General features: G+C 38.6%; 1 protein-coding gene across 7 annotated transcripts in view; it reads left to right on the top strand.

Moving 5' to 3' along the window:
* Positions 1–21,298, top strand: part of PLCB4 (phospholipase C beta 4) — a 197,205-nt gene that overhangs the window by 114,265 nt on the left and 61,642 nt on the right. For all 7 annotated transcript variants that reach the window (XM_030490897.2, XM_030490895.2, XM_030490896.2 and 4 more), the window contains 7 exons: positions 226–369; positions 8,858–8,937; positions 9,485–9,538; positions 14,823–14,904; positions 15,477–15,577; positions 16,200–16,257; positions 21,003–21,111. In XM_030490897.2, coding sequence (XP_030346757.1) covers positions 226–369; positions 8,858–8,937; positions 9,485–9,538; positions 14,823–14,904; positions 15,477–15,577; positions 16,200–16,257; positions 21,003–21,111 — 628 coding nt within the window. The remainder of the gene's footprint in view (positions 1–225; positions 370–8,857; positions 8,938–9,484; positions 9,539–14,822; positions 14,905–15,476; positions 15,578–16,199; positions 16,258–21,002; positions 21,112–21,298) is intronic.

The raw sequence follows: 21,298 nt of genomic DNA, 5'->3' as shown, positions 1-21,298 counted from the left end.
ATTTCTAACTTAACTTTCTAAAACACTTCATTTACTTCTGAGTTCTTACAGTCATGTCCCTTTTTTTCAGGTTTACACACAATAATTCTAAGTGAAAGCGCTCGTTTAAGATGGTGGGCAAAAGTTAAAAGGTGCTAATGTATAAGATGAAAATACATCTTTACCACAGGGCATCGCATAACAAAAGTATCGCAAATGTAACAAGTTATTTCTTCTGTTGAACAGGATCCCAAGATACTAACTGCACTTGAGGCTGTTGGAAAATCAGAAAATGAGTTGGAAGGACGGATAGTGTGTGTTTGCAGTGGCACAGATCTGGTGAACATCAGCTTCACTTTCCTGGTAGCGGAAAACACAGAAATAGCCAAGGTATTTCACAATTAAACAGTGTGTGGGAGTTAATGAACAAGAGAAGAGCTCCTCAGCAGTACTCATTTGTTTTTCCTGCGTAAATCAGCCTGCTTGGCTGACTGAAATACCTAGTTTAATGTCTGCTGCCACACTCTACAAAAGGACAGCATACATCCATTTGGAGCATTCTGTAGCATGTCTGTGTGCCATGATGAAAGGAATCAGTGACTTTATCAGCCTCTTGTATGCATGATGATTTTTCAGAAGTAGACACTGAGACCATTAAATATAGGGGACAGCATTCCCTTAGCTCTTCAGCATCTTTGTGTGGGGCTTGTAGAGCAGGCTGTGTGGTGGTTCAGCAGTGGATCTGTAACACACAGGGATGCTGAAGGGAAGTGCAATTACTTTCATTTTGCTGGTGGGTGGAGCTCAGCCCTCGAAATTCTGTTCAGCGATAACCTAATTGTATCATGTAGTTCATATTCTTTGAAAAGACAAAAGCAGGAAAGAAAATTCTCTACAGTTAAGGGGATTCCAGTGTACCCAGGTTCTTTTCTGTTTCCCGTTGGCATGGAACAGTCTTAAGAAAACAATGGTGCTTTTTTACACGTCATCTTTCCTGAGAGCTTAAGATTGGAGTTCACAGTGCAAGTTCTGTGCCTCCACCAAGGCCTGGTACTTGATCTCTCTGCTGTAAACTGCTCTGAGAAACTTGATCCAGAGTACCTATACTATACTACAAGCTTAGATCCAGAGATTCAAGAGAGGTTTTGCCTGTTAGATAAACTTTGAATTGTGATCAGGAACACACACCTGCTAAATCCCTCTTTTAAAATAGAATATGTGTCTGCTGAGTGCAGCATCACTAAATCCCTTGGCAGAACTGGTTGATTTTTCATTGCTTTGGATCCACACCTCTTTAAACACTGGCAGTACTGAGTAAACATGATGATAGGAGAAATACTTGTATAACTTATATGGGTACACTAAGTTGATTTTACTGTGTGTGTTTTCAGCAGGCTTGCAGGGAGATGATGTGCAACAGTTATGTTTTGAAAACATTTAAGAGGCAAAGAAGAGGAGATGCTGGCAGTATACACTTTTATACTTAACCTAACAGTGATTTGTTCTGAAAACAGAAAGTTAGAGTTAAGTTTCTTGGGCACCTTAGATCTCTGTAAACTCTATTAGAGTAATGGGTTTGTGAGGGGCATGTTGGCCAGTTACATAGACTGTAATAGCTATGCAGCTACTAACTGCAGTTTATAATAGGCCTTGATTTAATCCATGTTCGAAAGTAAGCCCCCCTTGTGAAATGACAGAGGTAAGACTTTGGAGAAAAAGGGGCAATGGTTGTAGGTTAAGCAGACAGATATGTGTAAGGGATGCATCTGTAGTGGTTTCTGCTGTTCCCCCTCACTGTTACCATGAAGGTGGCGAGCATTACTTGTCCTTTCCTCAGATAAGGATCAGGATTGGTTGGCACCTGATTCAGATACTTTAAAACAAGGAAATTTAGTGACAGATCCAGATACAAAAGTCCAGAACCTTTCTGCCCACAAAAAAAGACAAAAAGTTATTCTGCTTCTGTAGATAATAATTACAATTGGAAAAGAAGTAATTATTACTCACTGATGGCTGGGTTATAATGGAGCTGAGTAACCGTGACAGAAGAAGAAAATGAAGGCAAGTTCCTGGCTGCTTCAGGCTATCAGTGGGAAGCAGATTCTGCCAGGTCCCTTAGGACAGGGTGGCAGAGGGTGGGGGCAGTCCCTCGGGGGTGGGCATGCTGTGGGCAGCGGTGAACCCTCCGCTCCAGGCAGGGCTCCTCACAGGCTCTCTCTTGTGATCTGCATCATCTCTGCCCAAGGGCAGCCCCATCGCCTCTTGTGGCAATGTGCTCAGCAGGGTTGGCCAAGTCATTGCTGAGCTCCAAGTGTAGCTATTCCAGCAACAAGAGTGTGTTTATTATCTTTCCACTTGTCTCTGAGCTCCAACTCTGGTATTTACATTCTATCTACTTAAATTCTATTGGTGTTTTCAGCTGAGAAATTTGTTTTCATTTCCACTCTTAAAACAACCACAAAATAGGGTGTACTCTGTCTCTGATTGCAAGCAGCTGTCATGGTCCACTCCTAAAGTAATTCCACTGTGGTAGTAAAGAGAGGCTGTAAAAGGAGGAATTTAAAACCTAATGTTTGGAATCCTGATTAAATAAATTTATAAGTTACTGTGAGCTAAAATTAAAACATACACAAACACATATTAGAGGTGTGAGTGTGTATGTGTATCTTTTTTACTTCTCAGATGGACTTTCTGTGCCCCTAGTAATACGATAATCTGCTTTCCTCAATCTAGGACATTTGAAAAGGCCAGTATTTGGGGGGGAATTTCCTTAGCGCAGTGCTGATGAGAGGCTGCCTATCCAAAGTTGGCCTAAGTCCAATAAAGCTGTTGTAGTTCAGCAACCCAAAATCTGGACTTCTTGTCTTTCTCATCCACTTTGGCAACGCATTAAGGAGTTGAACTTAAAAGATTAACCTAAGTCAAGTCAGCTCTTTTTACATTCTTTAATATTAGTGCACATCAGGGATAAATTTGTCCTGACAGTTGTTCTCTCCCGGATCCAGCTGTGCTGTTGGGAAGGACCATCTCTCCAGCTGATAGTTTTTGCGCTTTAGCCAGACAGTACAGTCTGCACTGCCCTGCTGGCAGAGGACTTCATGTGAACACTCCTAATTCATTTCAAGGAAAAGCCATAACATCAAGCTCATGTCGCCTATTTAGGAGCAAAGCTCGCAGCAGTGTTGAAGATAACCTGGCTCTGGGAAGTGCTTGTGGTAGGTAGGGATGAGAGCAGCCACAGGGGAGACAGGATGCGAAGGAGAGTGGAGTAACCTTTTACACTGGCATAGCTGGATTTGACAGAAAATAGGTATTTTCTACAAGTGTTTCACCGAGACAGCAAATCACGTGTTGACAGCTAACCTGAGAGGCACCAGAATGAATGGCATGTGCTGAAATGCTTCATTACTCATATGCTGACAAACAATATAAAGGTAAAATGCAGCTTTATCATACAGCATCAAAGATGACTGCAGTTGAAAGCGTGTCATTTTGACATTCTTAAATATCTCACTTTCTCACTTGGAATAGTATTTTTCATTTCTAAATTTATTCCAATTTGTCTAAAATGGCTAAATGGACCACTGTGGTTTTGGTACGATGGAGCACTCCAGGCTGATGGGGTTTGTTGCTGTTTCTGCTATATGGCTCTTTTTGACTTACAGAAAAAGTTGTTTAAGTTGACTCTGCTTTTTTTCCATGAAACAAACTATTAAGTATTTGCCCAAATCAGATTGCTAGGAGAGCAACTAGAAGGTAGGAGAAGATTCCCATGGGCATATCCCACAGTTACATTGCAGAAAAGTTCTGTTTTCGCATAGCTTTGTTTTGATGTTTCAAAGCAAAACTTTCCAAGGAACCTGCAGAACAGACTTGAACAGAACTCTACAAGTCTACTGCTGTTTTGTGTCCCATTATGTTAATATAAGGCTTGTGTCTCATAGCCTATCTGATAAGCATTTCTAAACTATGACTGTCTTAAATATATGACCACTGCTTACATGTTCAGGTAGCCCTGTGCCAAGTATGTAATACCATGTTCTCTAGAGAAATCTTCATATCCCAGCCAGCCTGCAGTTAATGGCTGTGATTTCAATGTACTTTTCAGCTTTTTTGTGTTCTTTCTTGGCTATGCCACTGCAGAATTACCAGTAATTTGGAAACTGGAGCCCTGGTTCTCCATAGCCAGGAGGTTGATTTCACTGTGTAAGGCTCCGCTGTGTTTGTCTTGGTTTGTATACAAAAACAGCCAAAGTGAGTTTTCCAGCCACTTCCAGAGTAGACCCCTCCAATGCCAGAAAAGTCACTCCGGGGTGGAAGGCTTTGCTTAAGGGTGATGGCAGCCTGGACACATCAGGCCACTCCTGATGCAGAGTAGTGCGTGAGCCTCAGCTTTCCCGATGAAATAGTCGAGTCCCTTTTATCTTTGTAATGGAATTCTCACAGCAATGTCATGCAAGTCTGTGCTGCAGCTGGTCAGGTAGGGGATAGGTTTTACACTGTCATTTCATCTCCTCACTTTTGCTGTCTTTATGTTAGAGGTTCAATGATGTTCATAGTAAAAATTACTGCTGAGGCATCTGCGTTGAGAGAAGAGGGACATCTACTGGTCACAGCATCGCTGAATAAGGGCAGAGGACCAGGGATCCCTCCAGCCCGTGTCTGTCCTGGGAAGAGTTGGGAAACATGGCTCTATACAACCTGGGTTTCCTGAACCTTCAAGCTCTCAAGCCCTTGACTCTGACAGCCGGTCACAGGCACTGAATGCCAGAATCAGAGGGCAGTGTCTCCTTGCATCCCCAGCTCTCCTGATGCTGGCATTGAGTGCAGCTGTGGAGAGACTGCACTGAAAAAGTGAAGTCAAATCTCAAGAGGTCTGGATAACACTGACCTCTTCTGTAAATAAGCCATGGATGACCTTGTCTAGAATGTCATGAGCTGTAGGTTACAGTGACTTTTAGCCGGTCATAGTTTTTGCCCTTTTTAACCCTCCAAAATCAAAGGTTGATGACTAAAAGAGAGCTGAGAGGCCAAACTTATCTGTTTGCCCTGCCCTTGCTGCCTGTGCTTCATCAATGAACCCTGGTTAACACAAGGTCACTAAGTGCCTCAGAAGCATTTGAGTACTATAGCAAAAGCTGATAGAGTGCTTCTAAGAGGAGTTTTTCTTGCACCTTCTCTTTAAAGACGTATTAATGTTAGACCTTGATAGAGAAAACCAATACAGCCTGCTTATTCCAACCTGCAGTGTACTTAGATTTTGACCTCTTGTGTCAACCTAAGGGTCTGTGTTTAAGGTATGTTTGTCTTTGGTTTTGTTTCTTTTCATCAATCCTAGTTGTTTCTCTAGGATTGGATAGCAGGGCCGAGATTCCTCTTTGGTATAAATCTGGGATAATTCTTGATATGTAGAAAGAAATTCAAGAGTTACATTAATATTAAAGGTACTGAGCCATATTTTGAAAATTGGAAAATATTTTAGCACTAGAATCAGTAAGAATCAAATGTATCCTGTATTTCTATCAAAAACATTTTGTAACTCTACTTTCTGTGAGACCTAAGTGAAGTGTTTCCTATCTGCCTCATTTCAGAATTTCACCTTGTAGGATTTCTCTTCTTTGGAGAGGCAGCGATTTGGAAATGCTGAGCACAAAAGAAGAGAATCGAGGCTCTTTATCCCTGTTTACTTACATGGGTTTACAGGTCTTTCAGCTTCACCTGTAAAATAAGAAGTACTTTCATAGCATACAAGCAAGGCTGCTGCTATATTCTTCGTAGCATGTTAGCTGAGAAAAATCTGAGCTTTTCTTTTATCCCCCTCACAAGGTCATCAGACAAGTGTACATTCAATTTGGGAATGGTTTGCTCTCACGAAAGCAATATGTTGTCAGCTCGACATTTGTCAGAGTTCTAAGGTTTTGGACATTTGGTGAATATCTGTGCACTGGGACACAGTGTCTTGAAAGAGATCATAAAGAGAGTTGTTATTTGGAGACTGCTCTGGCAGAAGAACAGAATGTGAATGTGTTGCACTGAGCCTGTGTATTAACCTATGGATAAGGAAGTGTTTTCATCATACATCATTTTGCCTCTATATAGTATGTTCACAATCCAGAAGGATTTACTTTTTTTTACCTCAGCTCTTATTCCTAGTTAATTTAGGGCCAGCTGGTAACTGTGGGGAATATCTGATGAAACACTCCAGAAGTGCTGTAGCCCCACACTGAAGTACATGCAGCCAGATGGTACATTGTAGTGCAGCAGTGTGGTGTGGAACAGATAGGCAAATGTGTCTCTCCAAGTGCCATGTCTTGCCCAGGGGACATCGTGCCAATGTAAAGATGATTCATAGATGGACAGAGATGTGTTGCTTTTGTCGCTCATCAGTGTTTGGCTGTAGTTCTGTGCTCTTTCAGTGCAAGAGAATGCAGTTCCTGATTTGGCATCTCTATCAGGAAAGGGCATTATCATTGAAAAAAAGATTAGGGAGCCCTCTAGAGTGGGAATCATCAGGAAAACTCCTGCAAAGAAATTACTTGGCAAGTGGCTGGTGCATTGATTTCTGTCCGTACTTGTTTGGTTGGTTGGGTTTGGGGTTTTTTTTTTAGCAGTGTTCCTTTTTGACAGCTGTTCTTGATGTACAGAAGTAAGTTCAGCACTGAGTGCTGGGTAACCTTACTTGGAAATGTTAGATTTTGTTATACCTGGTGTAGTTGTAATCTGTTGCCTTCAAATCCGAATGGATCTGTGTGTGTTTATTTCCTATTGAAACGGTGACATTGCCAGTACTGCTCCAAAGGTGTTTCTCAGCAGAAAAAAAATGGGGGTTTTGAAGGACTGAAGGTTATTCATAATATTTATTTTGCACAATTTGATTTTGCAAGGGTTTTTTGTTTGCAGTGCATATCCCATTTTACTGCATGGGTCAGCAGCTGAAAGGCTGAGGCGCTTTTTATCATCTACAAACTAATCCAGATCATTCCAGGATAAATTCTAGTATAGCTGTGGGAGTGTTAATGCAGCAGTAATGTTACATTTTACTGTTTAAAAAGCAAAAACAAAACCACAAACAAACCACAAAAACCCAAGTGTGGGTAGTTGAACTTTGACAGTTCTCGGAGCTTAAAATGTATGTAAGATTTGTTCAGGCATTTATCCTGAAATTATCCCTATATCGTCTTAGGTGAGGGAACATTTGTGGCAAAAGAGAAGTGTTCCCTGTGTCTGTCAATGGCTTCCAGTTATATCAGTTCAAATAATATTATCTCTCCCCATGAACCTTGCTTTCTTTGTATTCCTAGGTACGTCCATACTATGAATGCTAAGTCATCTCTTTTCCCAACTGCATGAATAAATGGAAGGCAGACTGTTACTGTTGGGTTCTTTTCAAGCTCAAAACCACTCCTAAGCTCAAGTTACAGGTTTTCTCAAAAGTCAGACTTTTGTTTTCAAATGATTCTCAGATACACACTTACTCTATTTGTATGCATATTTTATGCAGTAGTTCTTAAAAAGGTTATTTGAAAAAGGATATTTAATTATTCATAAATGTCTTAGTAAAAGGCTGCTTTTCCTAAAGCAAAACAGATTTGTAAGGTCTATTTTTGAGGGAATCTGATGAACAGTTTCTTGTTTAAAAAGAAGTTTGTGCTTGTAATGCATCATCTAAGTCCAAGTGTGCTTAAGTGTGTTTATCTCCTGAATTTACACCTTAGACCTTGCTTTAGCTCATAGGGATTTACTGCCTGCAGTTTACAATATGCCATTTCCCAAAGATGTTAGTATTCCTCCTATATAAATGATGTTTTTTTCCATCTGTTTTGCAGATGTACAGCACTCATTCATGAAAAGAAAAATACACTCATCTGCATCTATTTATAAGTGTCAAATTCTGGATCCTGCCCAAGTCAGTTCAAGCTGCATGCACAGAATTTGGCTGGAAGCAAGAAGCTTCTTTATTCATAAGGTTAATGTTAAGCAGTGGACCAAATCCCATCTCAGTTCCACCAGTGTAAATTATCTGTTGAATAATCCTAGAATCACAATGGCATAATTGAGATCACACTTGGCTTGTAGTGCTGTCATTTTTCTTTTCTCCTCCTATAGCTTTATCCTGCCAGGATTCTTGCTGAAATCATTGAGTGTTCATGTTAGGGTCTAATCCTTATGCTTCTTCTATACACTACTGAAAAGTCTATGTCAAGCTATAGTAGAAAAACAGATCCATAAAAAGGAATTAGATAAGTAAGTGGTGTAATGCTGCTGTTGGCTGAAAGTCATCCCAATGGTTACTGGAATGTTCTGCTTTTTAAGGTTGAAAGCAAGAAAGCAAACAGGGCTTGAATATGTAACGGGATGTTAGATGAGGTCAGTGCCCCAGAACAATTGTGTCTCCCTGTGGTTTGCTCTGGCTTATTGATATTTTGTTTCATTCCTTTTCTAAACTGGACCATTTAAACATGTCATTGCATATTGTATAATGTTGCTTAGTAATAGCTAATATTGCCAGCCAAAGCTGAAAGGCAGGCATATGTTTATACAGGCTATAAGTAGAAGGCTTGATAAATCAATCAGTGGACTGCTCGCCTCTGCTGGTAATAAACTGGTTTAATAGCAGCGCTGATGCTACATGTAGCACTTGGGGGAATGAAAAGCACGATCACTTTGTTTAGTGAAGGATGAAATAGTAATGGGTGAAATGTGGCTGGACTTGTCTGTGGTGTTATAAGCTGTGAAGTGGGCAGTTTTTTCCTCCACTCAGGTTATTAACATTATCCATAGCTGCAAGGAAGAAGAGCTTTCTCCCAAAATAAACTTAACTCTTTTTCCCTTCTTCAGTTTTCCTAATTTAGTGTTTCTGTATTTTTGTGTTTTTCAGCAATGGGTAGAAGGGCTTGGATCCATCATACATAACTTTAGAGCTAACAATGTCAGTCCAATGACATGTCTCAAGAAACAGTAAGTTACTTTATTTCCTCCCCTTTCTCCTTTATTTTTCTGTCCTTATATTTTCCTTTTTGGAATTTAAACAAAAACTATGTTCTTTTTCATAGTTCAACATTTGCAATCACAAACAAGTGTAATAAAGAAAATGGTGTTAAATTAGTTTAGTTTCATCATGACCAAAAGAGATCTCAAGTCTATATCTGGCACCTGTCCATGAGAAAATATAAGACAATTTACAACAGTTGATTTGATTTATCGATATTATATGTTTTAATTATAATCTGGTTTGCTCTTTCACTGATGCATTTGCAAAGAAAACCCCGAGTCTTTTTTGTCTTCTCACTTGTGTTGATTGATGTACTGATTCTTTTTGGCTGCTATTTGCTTTTGCAGTTAAAGAACTGCCTCGAGCACTAAAGGGTTGCAGAAAAATGTTTTTATTACAGAACAATTATTTGTTTGTACTTATTTCACAGACATGGCAATAATCTTAAGTAAATACAAGTATCTAGATCCCAATTCTAATAAATATCTGAGAAATCTTTCATTTTTATTTCAGCTGGATGAAGCTGGCCTTTCTAACAAACACAAATGGGAAAATTCCAGTTCGGAGGTAAGCACAATTGGGAGTTCCAGTTTTTATCAGGTACTGGTTGTATAATCTTAATAAAATTCTGTGGCTTAATAATGAAATATAATATTAATTCTATTACTAGTACATATGTAAAAATAAGTACAGAACTAGATATACTTAGCTGAGTTCTGTACCTCCTTGGTAAACTAGGTCGGATTTCTTATCAGCCTAGTAATTTCTTAGTCCATTGTAATGAAGATATGAGTGCTTGTCATTGTTTTCAAAGTCACTTAGAGCATCAGATTTCTCAGCTTAGAACTCTTCAAACTCCAGGATGGGTTTTTCAGTTATAAAACTTCATAAAATACTTAGCAAAAGAACCATAAAGGCCTGCAGGCCAGTTGAATAGAGGACAAAAAGGTACAATTTAAAATGTAGTTCCTTGTAAAGGAGACAGATACAGCTCTGCCAAAAATACTTCTGCTTTTATAGGAACCCCCAGGATAATATTTGGTTTTCTCCACATGGTAAATGAATTGTTGGGTTAGCCGTTGTCAGTAACAGGAAAGCTACAACAGCGTATTTCTGAACAGCCATTAACTCTTACAAGTTACTGATTTTCAGTGCTCTCTGGCTAGGCGGTAATTCTGCCCCCTCCTGCTCTAGAAATTAATTCTTGCTGATACATTGAGCTTCTTTCCTCTTCATGCAGTATGTGAAAACCACACTTTTGGGGCATGCTGCTTTTCATAAATTAAAACTCACAGAAGGGAGCAAGAAGGAGGCTTTGTAAGATAAGCTTCAGAACATGGGGCTTTTTCCCAAGGGAGAAAGAGAGGATCTTGGATCTGTAGAATCTGCAAAAAGACAAAGGGCCTGCCATGCTGCCTTCCAGGTTCCTTTAGTTTCATGACTCAGGTGACACCTTGACAGTGTTAAAGCTGCTTCACTATTAATCTTTTGGCTTTCACATTGCCAAGCCCCTGCGTATTTCTCAAACTAAACTGCCATGAGGCATCTTCTGTGCAGAAGCCCCATAAGGAGTATCAGCTGAAGGATAACGATGAGGGAGCAATACTACACAGGCAAATTCATTTTCAGGACTTCAGAGCTTTAGGCCCGTGTTTGAACATAGAGTTTTATTCCTCAGTACGAATTTATAGTGCGCTACCTCATCTGAAACTGTTTTCTGCATTGAAATATTTTATGTCACATTTAGCAAGGCATAAATTCTCTCTGTTGTAGTACAGCACACTGGTGTGTGTATGCAGAAACCGGTGCATACACAAACTTCAGCACTGAAGACAGCCCAGTCCACTGCTCCCCGTGTATTAAACCTTTAAATTCAAATTTGCACCATTTCCAGCTTCTTGCAGAAGTTGTTTGTTTATAAATTTGTAAGGGATCTACTATTCCATGTTGTGCAGTGGGCAGCTGAATCTTCTTTACATCTGGATGATCCAGGAAATGCGCTATGTTGTTGTGGGTGAAATGTGTCTAATCTTTGGGGCTCATCTGGGAAGCGCTGTATCACCTACTGAAAGCACTAGGAAAGGTGTCAGTGAGGCTGGAGGAAAGCTGTACAGGAGAAATGTGAATGAAGGCAGGGGGAGGAATCAGTTTGTGCTGTAGACCTACATTAGAAAAGCGGGTGAATCGGAGCTCTGATGGAGGATGTCAAGATCATGAGATTAGCCTGATCAGCAACAGCTGGTTATCATGAAATGGGACACAGGCACCCAGGGGTCTCAGCACTGGGCAGCCTGGGATGTGGGAGACTTCATTGCTTCCCTCCTCCTCACACGAACACTTAGTGCAGAGAAAGAGTGGGGGGAGATAAAGAGGGAACAGAGGGAGGTAGATGCATAAGGGGATGGATATGTGTGTGAGGAAGGCAAGCCAGGAAGCACTGGGAAGTGTGGGCAGAATGGCTCTGCAAGGTGCACCAAGTTTCACATTGTTTACCCAAGCCTCCCCTCAGTAACTCTTTCCACTGGTGTAAACCTCTGATGTTACATTTCAACTGATCTCCAGATTGCTATGGTCAGCCCTTCCATATAGCTGCTTTTAAATACAGTGTTATCTAGTCAGTCCTACTTTGTCAAACCTCCATCTCCTCTGGCTGCTCAGGGACTCCTGTAGCAACTGTAGCTCTGGGAATACAGACAGGAAGGTTATTCTCTCAGAAACAGAATGCCCAGCAGATCTCTTAAGCTGTAGGAATGTTTATCACAAGATCACCTGTATTTAATTTTTACACAGAAGTGCAGTAATACACTGAGGGAAAAAAGATCTTACCTGGGAAATCATAGCTCCTTGCATTTCTTTTCAGGTTTAAGACAGATTTTTTGCAGCCATAGGGAATGATGAGCCTTGAGAAGGTGAAAATCCTTAGGTTGTCCGTGGTAAATGACATCAATATTCCGGACTCCTTGTTAGTACAGTTGGGGGTTGCAGAGTAATGAAGATTCTTCTCAACTGCTTTGGGATTTTAATGTACTCTGGGGCACAGATCTATTACTATCAAGCTACTGTGTTTGGGAAGGAAGAATTTCTGACAGTCAATAGTGCAAAAGCCTAATGAGAGCACCAGTTTTGTCTTTTGGCCTTTAATAAGTTTTAGCAAAGTCTAGAACTACATCTACAGATCTTACAAGGACAGGGCATTGGTAAGATATTGTGTGTTTTCAGATGTTAACAGTACTGTAAGTGACAACTTAAAAGGTTAAAAAAACCGACTTGGTTTCTGCAGCTTTCTGTTGGCAGAAAATGGATTTTCTACATGTCCAAGTGGCACCTGTTCAGCTAGAGCCTGTTCAGGAATTAGTTCTGCTCAATCTGTGCTTATCCCTTTATAACTACATTTAAAAGGATTGAAGTTGATTTAGCATCTAACTATAAAAATATATTAAAAAAAGAAAAAGCTAAATTCTGATAAATGAGGCTTAAATCTGTTTTACGGTGGTTTAATAAAGTTAATTTGAAATGACACTTTTTTAGTAAATATGTTTTGTATTGATTACTCCAGAGTGCCAGGAAGGAATCTGTGTCAATACTTCGACGGTGGTTGGAAAGAACTTCTTTGTTATATCCAACCTGTCTCAGTTTGAACCCATTACCTCTTGTCCTCCCTACAATCTCTGATGAAGAGAAATGATAGTTTTAGATGATTTCTTGTGCAGACTGTGCAGTGGTACTGTCAGTTCTAGCCAAACTGATAAATTCAGTGGAACTGTGATAAAGATGGATTTGAACAGGTCATGTGATGGCGTGATTTTTGAAGTAATGATTCAGTGTGAAGGTCTGAAGTAACCAAGTCATTGAATCCGTCAACAAGCATGACAGATTAATACCCCTCAGTCCCAGATTTGGGAATATTTTTAATATTTATAAGGAAGTACATTGACATATTGCCATAAAAAGCCTCAAACCTCTGTAGAACATGAGTGAACACCTGTAGGTATCTGTCAACCAGTAACTTGCCTGCATCTGAAGTAGCCTTATTTTCTTCCAAGGCACATAACAAGGTGAATATAAATCTGCTAGGATGAAGTCTCTTCTGATAGAGGGAAAATGAATTTTATTTACAATATCCTTAGCAAAATGAAAGTGTCATGCTGTATTTTTACAATCTTTTTTGATTCATGCAATCTTTTCTACACTGTTGCTCTCATTACAAATTACTGCTATGTCTGCTGTCATCTTTGGTGAAATAAAAACCAGTTTGGCATCAAAAATAGGTTCCCTGCAGCCGTGGAATCTTGGCTCACAGTTTCTGACAAATTACTTACACCCATATTACACATTTTACATGACGTTTATTATTGGGGTACGATTCATTAGAACAGACATAATTTTTTACAGGGCTGGAGATTGGTTGTAAATTGTAGAGAAACATTAGTGTGTGTTTAGAATGAGTAGAAAAATAGACATCTGAGATTTCTTTGACAAACTAGTGCCTGAAGTGAAACTCAGTCTGTATTTTAATGAAAATATCTTGGTTCTTATCAGCTTTGGAAAATCAAATAACTGATTTAGGTGACTAAATAGGGATGTAGAAGTCAAACTGTTGTAAGAAAAAAAGAAAAAAGAGCAAGATTTCTAAAAATATTATTCCATTGTTTGATCTTTCACTTCCTGATCTGAATTTTATTAGCATGAAAATATTTACATAGGCAGTTTAGAGTGTTTTGGAGAGTAAAACAACTGTGAATTGCTATGGCAACAAATAACAGCAACAGTTTGTTTTCACATCTTTCACCACATGAAATTAGTATGTGTGAGATTAACAAAAAGTCTCAGCAAATGTTTGTCTCAATCATGAAGAGCAACATATTCTAATCAGGCAACTATAGAGTCCCAATGTACAGGTTTTGTTGGCATTAGAAATAGATGTTAGATACAGACTTCGGTTTTTCTCTCCAGATTGAGACACTGAAATGAAGAGTTTGTGGGACACGTCATTATAGTTTAGACCCTTATCAAAAGGAAGAGCTGTCAAGTTTGGATCTACTTTTCCACAGTTAGAGGTTATTCAAACTCCTCTCAAATGGAAACAGAAGTAGACCAAAGACTTCAGCATTAATCAAATCAAATAGCTAAGCTTTAATTGGATTTATTTAATTTCAAGTGAAACGAGTTTGTCAGTCACATACATGTGCAATCACCCATTTTGCAGGAGGAAGATGATGTTTATGTGTTTGGTGGAAATATTTCAGTTGAGACCTACCTAAATGTGTTATGCGTAATAGCTGTAAGGTGAGGGAGCGTTCCAAGGAGACAGCCCTGCAGTGGGCAAGGGAGCAGGGAATGAGATTTGGCATGCAGCTGTGGGGCTCTTGCTAGCAGCGACTGCTTGAAAAGGGAAGAGGAAGGAAGCTGCCATTGGAATGGTTCATGCCTGCTTCATGGGTGCTTGGGAAGGAAGTCACCACAGTCGGGAATGGATGGAGATGTGAGTCTCCTCACTTACAGAATCTGCTACTTTTTAAGCACAATCATTTATCTCTGCATAGACATTAGAAGAGCCAGCAGAAGAATGCTTTGCATGGCTCTGTATCCAAGTGCGTTGAGGAAGAAAATAACCTCTTTTGCTCTTTCTGCAGTTCATTATTTTGATACATTTTCTAATGGATGGCTTGCGGGCAGAGCAGTGCTGCTCTGTGAAGCTTAGAGCACTTTTTTGACTGCACTATTACTTGGAAGATGCTTACATTCATCAGCTGAAGCCAGAGGAGAATGTTGGCAGTAAAAGCAGGAGAGTACAGATTGCTTAAAAAGTGACTAATATTTCTCTTTTTTTCTCCACTCTTTTTTGTTTCAGCATTACCAGAACCTTTGCATCAGGTAAAACAGAAAAAGTGATCTTCCAGGCACTTAAGGAATTAGGTCTTCCAAGTGGAAAGGTATTTAGTGGTTTTGACTAACTTTTTGCTATACTATCATTCACATCTGTATCTGTGATCGAAGTCATTTGCATCACATAAAAACATGCCTGTTGTTCATGGGTAACTTCCTAATCACTGCAGGTTGTTTACCAAAGCCAAAATGTAATTAAATCTGTGTGATAGAGTGGTTCTTAAACCTCTTAGGTGAGGCTTCCCCTTTTTTATGTAACAGGCTACCTTTTATTTATTTCTCAATGTTCCTTGGCTTCAGTATCCTGAAATTTGTACATTAAAATATACATTATTTTGGACTTCTGGGGTTTTTTTTAAGCTTCAGAAGAAAAAGACAGTTTTTTCAGTTCTGTGTTACATAGAATTAATCTCAGTGTGAGGTCAGAAGATAAACACAAATAGATCTATGATAAAGATGAATTAAGACCTGTTTTCAGAAAATACAAAGGAAACTAGGTAAACGTATTCTAGGTCAAGAGGTAAACCAACTCTTGGTTGCTTTTTCTTGATATGCTCTTGGCAAAAGGCCTTACAAGTTCTCCGTTTCTGGATAAATGTACCTTTGCATTTTGTTGCAGAATGATGAAATTGAGCCTGCAGCATTTACTTACGAGAAATTTTATGAGCTCACCCAAAAGATTTGTCCCCGAACTGACATAGAGGACCTCTTCAAGAAGATGTAAGTTCAAATTTAATATAATCTTGCTTTAAACTCATTTTGCTGTATTTTTAGTCTGTAACTAAAAGTGACAGAAACCGTAAAGATTGTCTAACCTTGAATCCTAGTAGCATCAGCGATGCTTTTAAGACAAACTCAAGTCTATGTTTTTCCCCTTCCTTCCCTCTCAGATTGTTAATGTAAAAGTTCACTCTGTATTTTAGAGCGACTTTTACATGAGTTAGAGGAAGCACCTGGAACTTCTTTATTTTTTTGCATTGGCTTTACTAACTACTGTAATTTTAACTTGCTCCTTTAGGTGATTAACACAGTACGTGAACTAATGAAATTAAATAAGAAATGTGAAGTGTAAAACGTTTCTTCACTCAATTTATTCTCAGCTGGAGGACTTACATGTTGTTTTATGAAGTAATGTTTGTTAAGTTGTAGGAAGTATGGGAGATAAGCTGTGCCAAGCATAGACAGTTAGTATGTTTTCTGTGACTGTTCATTTTGAGATTATAGAGCTACTTCAGGTAGAAAAGTAGGTGGTTTTGAAAGTATCAACAATGTCAACATGTAAATCATACCTACTGTAGCATCATATATGAAAACTTACATTCTCTAATAAATTTCTTTTCAGCAATGGAGACAAAACTGATTATTTAACGGTAGACCAATTAGTGAGCTTTCTAAATGAAGTAAGCTTTTTCATACATTAACTACCATACAAGTCTGTCTGCAGTGGCTTGCTTCTTCCAATCTTTCCATTGCATGAATCATGTCATTATTTGCTGTGCTTTTGATCCGCTGATCTTTCCATTATGGTAACATCCAGGTGCAAAAATCAGCTTCAACCTTGTATGTTGTGCTTTCTACATGTTGGCTTTGCAGATTGCATCTGTTGATTACTTGCTGTTGTGTTATGTTGTATGTTGTGTATGTTGTATACATTTTATACTGTTACATTCAATGCGGTTTTGACTAAAATACACCCAGTATCTTATTATAAGCAATTACTTTACCTGGAGGCCACAGCTAAATAAAATAGATTTACTAGTCCTTCTGAATAACAGAAAAAATGAAGTAGGCTTTTCTATACAGTGGTTTGATTCTTCTCGACAGTATTATTTCAATCTATTACAAATCTAAGAGCTAAGAGGATATTTTAAGAGTTTGTATATGATTTTTAAAATATTATGTGTGTAGAATAAGAGGAAATACTTTTATTGCTGTATTTCCAGAATACAGTTGTTGGCAAAAGTATTTAATATTTCTTAAAAACATCATGAGTGTGCAAAGTAGTTCAATAAACAGTGTGGGGTTGGGTTTATTCCTATCCTTAAAGCACAGTAAGTTATAGAAGACTCATTCAGAGTTGCAACAGTAAATGCACTATATAGACCTAACAAGATAATCATGTGAGAAATAGGCACATTTGACTTGATTTTGTACCAGTAGGTTCTTGTCATCTATAACATGGATAACTGCTTTACCTCTTCATGATCTTTTAGGGTGCATTACCAAAAAATCTCTCCATCTGAAATTATTTTACTAGGTATAAATCTATTTTATATTTTTCATATGAATTTATAGAATTATATATATGTTTATTTATATATCTAATGCTGCTATATGAAGAACTTAAGCAGTAAGTTCCCTATATCTCAAACTTAGAGTGCAATTTTCTTTTTCAGTAGGGAGGAATGCATGCCTTACTCTTCACCAAAACTGAATTTACATGTAGAAAGAGTATTCAGAAAGAAAAGACAGTGAGAAGATCAACAGCTTCAGGACTAATGGTTACATACTTGGGGCCTTGTTTCGTATCCACATAGTTCTCTCTATTCACAAATTGGAGCACATGCTTAATCTTATTGCTGTGAGATGTTCTTTTGTCACAGTGGCTTAATGTTTGCAGGACTGGGGTCATAGCTGAGGCATGTCATTTTTGCTTCTGCATAGAAGAGAGAAAAGATAACGTTTTGATCTAAATTACAAACTATTCCCTTAAAGTCCTTAGCCCCCAATTCTCTTGTAGTGATAGATACACTTTATTGCTTGAAGCACACAGCCCTGTCCCAACATTGCACCGTAGCACCTTCTGATTGTTTTTTTAGTGTTAATCCTCATTTTTTAGTAAATTATTATTTTATCTTTATTTTTAAATTGATCTTTGTAATTACTTTTAAGTGCACTTCCTTGAAGGCCAAACTCCTGCAGAAGAGCTGCCAGCACTTGTAAGAACTTCCTGGCTATCTCCAGTAACTGGTTAAAAACTTAAACTTAATTACTGTGCTCTCTGGTTTGTATTGGTTGAGCAGTTCTTTTTACAGAACTAGAAGTCTTATTTTATGGGCAATATTTGAGAAAGCTGCATCATGTTGGCTACATCGTTATCAATACCACACATTTTGCAATTAGAAATCTTATAGTTGATCTTTTAGTTGGTGACCAGAGCTGGAAAAAATTAGTGAAGTGGATTTAGAGAATAGGACATTCATTCTGATGACTGAAACTAATGCCTTTGCCTCTGTGCTGGAAGTCTTTTGGTCTCCAAATAGAGTTTAAAGTTTTGGTCATGTTTTGAAAGGCACTGAATGACCCAGAATCTCCCTTCTGAAGTGATCATTTCTGTCCCCTTGACAGCTGGCCAACACTGCAATTAGCAGTGGTGTTTAATGCTGGAAAATATAAAAAGATGATTATCATTATATAGGAGAGGGGAGTTACTTGGCAGAGTCTTTAACCTAAATAGTTTTGAATTCGGTAACCTCTGAGGCATGCTGCAGAAGCTCTAAGTGTTACGGGTTTCTAAGGGAGCATGAGGATACGTTACTGGGTTTGAGTGGAGGGTGAGCTGCTTTCCTGGAGCTTTTCCAAACTGTTGTTTCAGTTCGACTTTTAAATGTTGCTGCCTGACAGCTGATTTAATGGTATATTGGAATTAAAACTTCTGGGCAGTTTTTAGAAGTTGAATTATTGTCAAGCACAGAGTATTTTGTCTAGGTCATGTTTTTTTAAAGTCAAATTCTGAAAAAACAGAAAATGTAGCAGCAAAAGGACTGAAATCACTGCTATTGAGTTTGTTCCTGCAAACTGTCAAATGGAAATTCAATAGGCTGACCAGGACTCATCTTTTCTTCTGGGAAGAAGGTATGAGGAGATCCCTTTCTATCCCCCTCTCTCCCACTTCCTTGCTCATCCTTTCTCTTTCCAACTCGCTTGCTCTGTCTCCCTCTGTTACTCATCTCCACAAAAGGACACTTTTCTTACCACTGCATAGGACGAATTCAAGAGGCACAGTTGGTTCCAGCACATGAACAACTGCTGTGTATCTCACTTTGTATCTGCTCAAAGAGGAGTCTGGAGGCCAAACTGGGGGCGCTAAATGGTCTTTCTCTCTTTGCATGACCATCCAGGCATTCCTTCTCCCTATGCTTTTAGATGGTTCTCCCTCATATGGTTAAGAATGTCAAGTGTAAGGGTGTCCTGGCCGATCTGGTAACTAGAACACTTAAGTGCAGCTTTGTTGGACATACACAATTAATCCTGGGGCATGTTGTCTTCCTAGATGAAACTTTATGCTTTTAGTTTCGGTCAGCTTTTGTGTTAAAACTTTCCTGTGCCAACAAGCTCAGTAGTGTAGAACATTTCCCCAAGACACACTAGTAAGCATTCTTCCTTTTTTAAAACTTCATCAGTTATCAATTTTGCTTTATTTTTAAGCTAAGTAAACATAAAGATCTGCTTTTGTTCAGATGGAAAATTGATCATGAGCAATGATTGTTGCCACAAGAATATTTTGCTCTTAGCTCCTTCTGATAACTCTGGGGCTCTTTCTCAAGAGGAGAGTTTTTGCTTTATCCCATTTATTTTCTTCTGTTTGCTTATGACTAACTGTAGAAGAAAGTGAGTGGGGAAGAGCACTTTTCTTAAGAACCTTCCCTACTATTTCTTACAGTTTTTTGGAGTGGTGTATTGTCACTAATGGTATAAAGCTTGTCATTTGTCACAATAGACTGTACTGTTGCATGCCAGTGTTGTGTTGCTGTTGTGTGCTGCTTAGCAAGTGATGTCCTGCATTCATCTGCTCTCATATCATATTTCATCTGAGTTTTACTTAGATATCCAGACAGATGATCTGTAGTGAATCAAACTGCTGTATTTTAAATGCTGTACACTGTCAGTAGCATTACTTGAAAGATTAATTTGGCATTGGTTGTAATTTCTTGGAATTAATTAAGCACATGCACCAATGTATTGATTGTAAGAAAAGAGATCAAGTGCTTATTTTTGATTGGATATAGCTTTTTTTTCTTGGAAAAAAATGTCCAAAAGTTTACACATGAGGAATTACAGCAAATGCTGATAGTGCTGTGCCAAGCCATATCGACACCATCCTGTCCCCTCCAAATTACTGATCACCAATATGGGTTGGCTTGTTACACTTCTGAATTCTGCTTAAACTAAAGCTTGAAAACTGTGCACCTACTGGGGGAAAAGAGTGTTTTCACAGTCATATTTATTTCTTTATTTTATTGCATCTGCTTTTCCATGCCACTACTCTGTTCAATTCCATTTTTAGTTTTCTTTTAATGGAGAATCAGGCACACAGTGTGCAGCTCTAATCCAGCATGGAGAAAACCAAAAGTTACACAGCACATTATCAGTGAAAACTTAAAACCTCTGAGGCTTAGTAGTGTGTTAGAAATCACTGCTAAATTGTGTCTAAATATTACATATCTTATGAAATCCTAATATGGTAAATTTCTGTGAATTGAAGAGATGATACTGTGAAGCTCTTTTTAAGTGGTACATATTAATTTTAAGAACCTACGCTGGGTTTTGAGTAGTTAATAACACAGTGTGTTTCCAGATTCACAAACAATCATCTGTAGCTGCATATTTCTAAACTCAGGTTTCAAATTCTGTATTTACAGTATAGCTTTAATTTACTTCTAATTTGTACTTTAGCTGTAGATACTGCTGAAGACACGCATTTTTACAGAGGCGATTACAGTGCCATCAGTCAAGTCTGTCAGTTCACATGACCTTACAAAGCAGATTAGGAAGAGGGAGAATTGACAAAGAGAAGTCATTTAGCCATTTATTTTCAACATCTCATTGGCACCCTTATCACGTGCAGTCATTATTTTCATGAACAAGCAAGAGTAAGACCAGTATATGATTGCACTGGATTGTTCTTTTGAAATATTCTTATCTGTAAACTTCTTAGGTTTCCTATGAAAGATAAGGTTCATTTTCTGTCTAAAGCTAAAGCTACTGTTCAATAGTCTGTAAGTTTTAGGGCTTTTTCTTTTTTTTTTCTTTTTTTATTTTTAAATGTCCACTTCTTTCTTTCTCATCTGCAGTAATGAAATGCTCTTGGATGATAGCCATGCACTATATTGTTTTGCTGAATTCCGTTGTTTTCTAACCTTAGCATCAACGAGATCCTCGGCTCAATGAAATTTTATTTCCCTTTTATGACACAAAAAGAGCAATGCAGATAATTGAGACATATGAGCCAGATGAAGACTTGAAGAGTAAAGGTAAATGGGGGAGGGAATTCTGTATTCGCTGGGTTTAGGCACTTGGGGAATTCATTCTGAAGCATCCAAACGTTTTAAAGGGCATTTACAGTCCTTGTGGTCAGGGGCAAGCACTTGTGTGGCCCCCAGTGAACTAGATCAGGAAACTGATCTGCAGAAAAATATCTCCCCCTTAAAATTAGTGGCT

The sequence above is a fragment of the Strigops habroptila genome, chromosome 6 (genome assembly GCF_004027225.2).
Source record: "Strigops habroptila isolate Jane chromosome 6, bStrHab1.2.pri, whole genome shotgun sequence".
Lineage (NCBI taxonomy): Eukaryota > Metazoa > Chordata > Aves > Psittaciformes > Psittacidae > Strigops > Strigops habroptila.
Note: the sequence above shows the minus strand (reverse complement) of the source record. Positions and strands in the feature narration are given on the sequence as shown.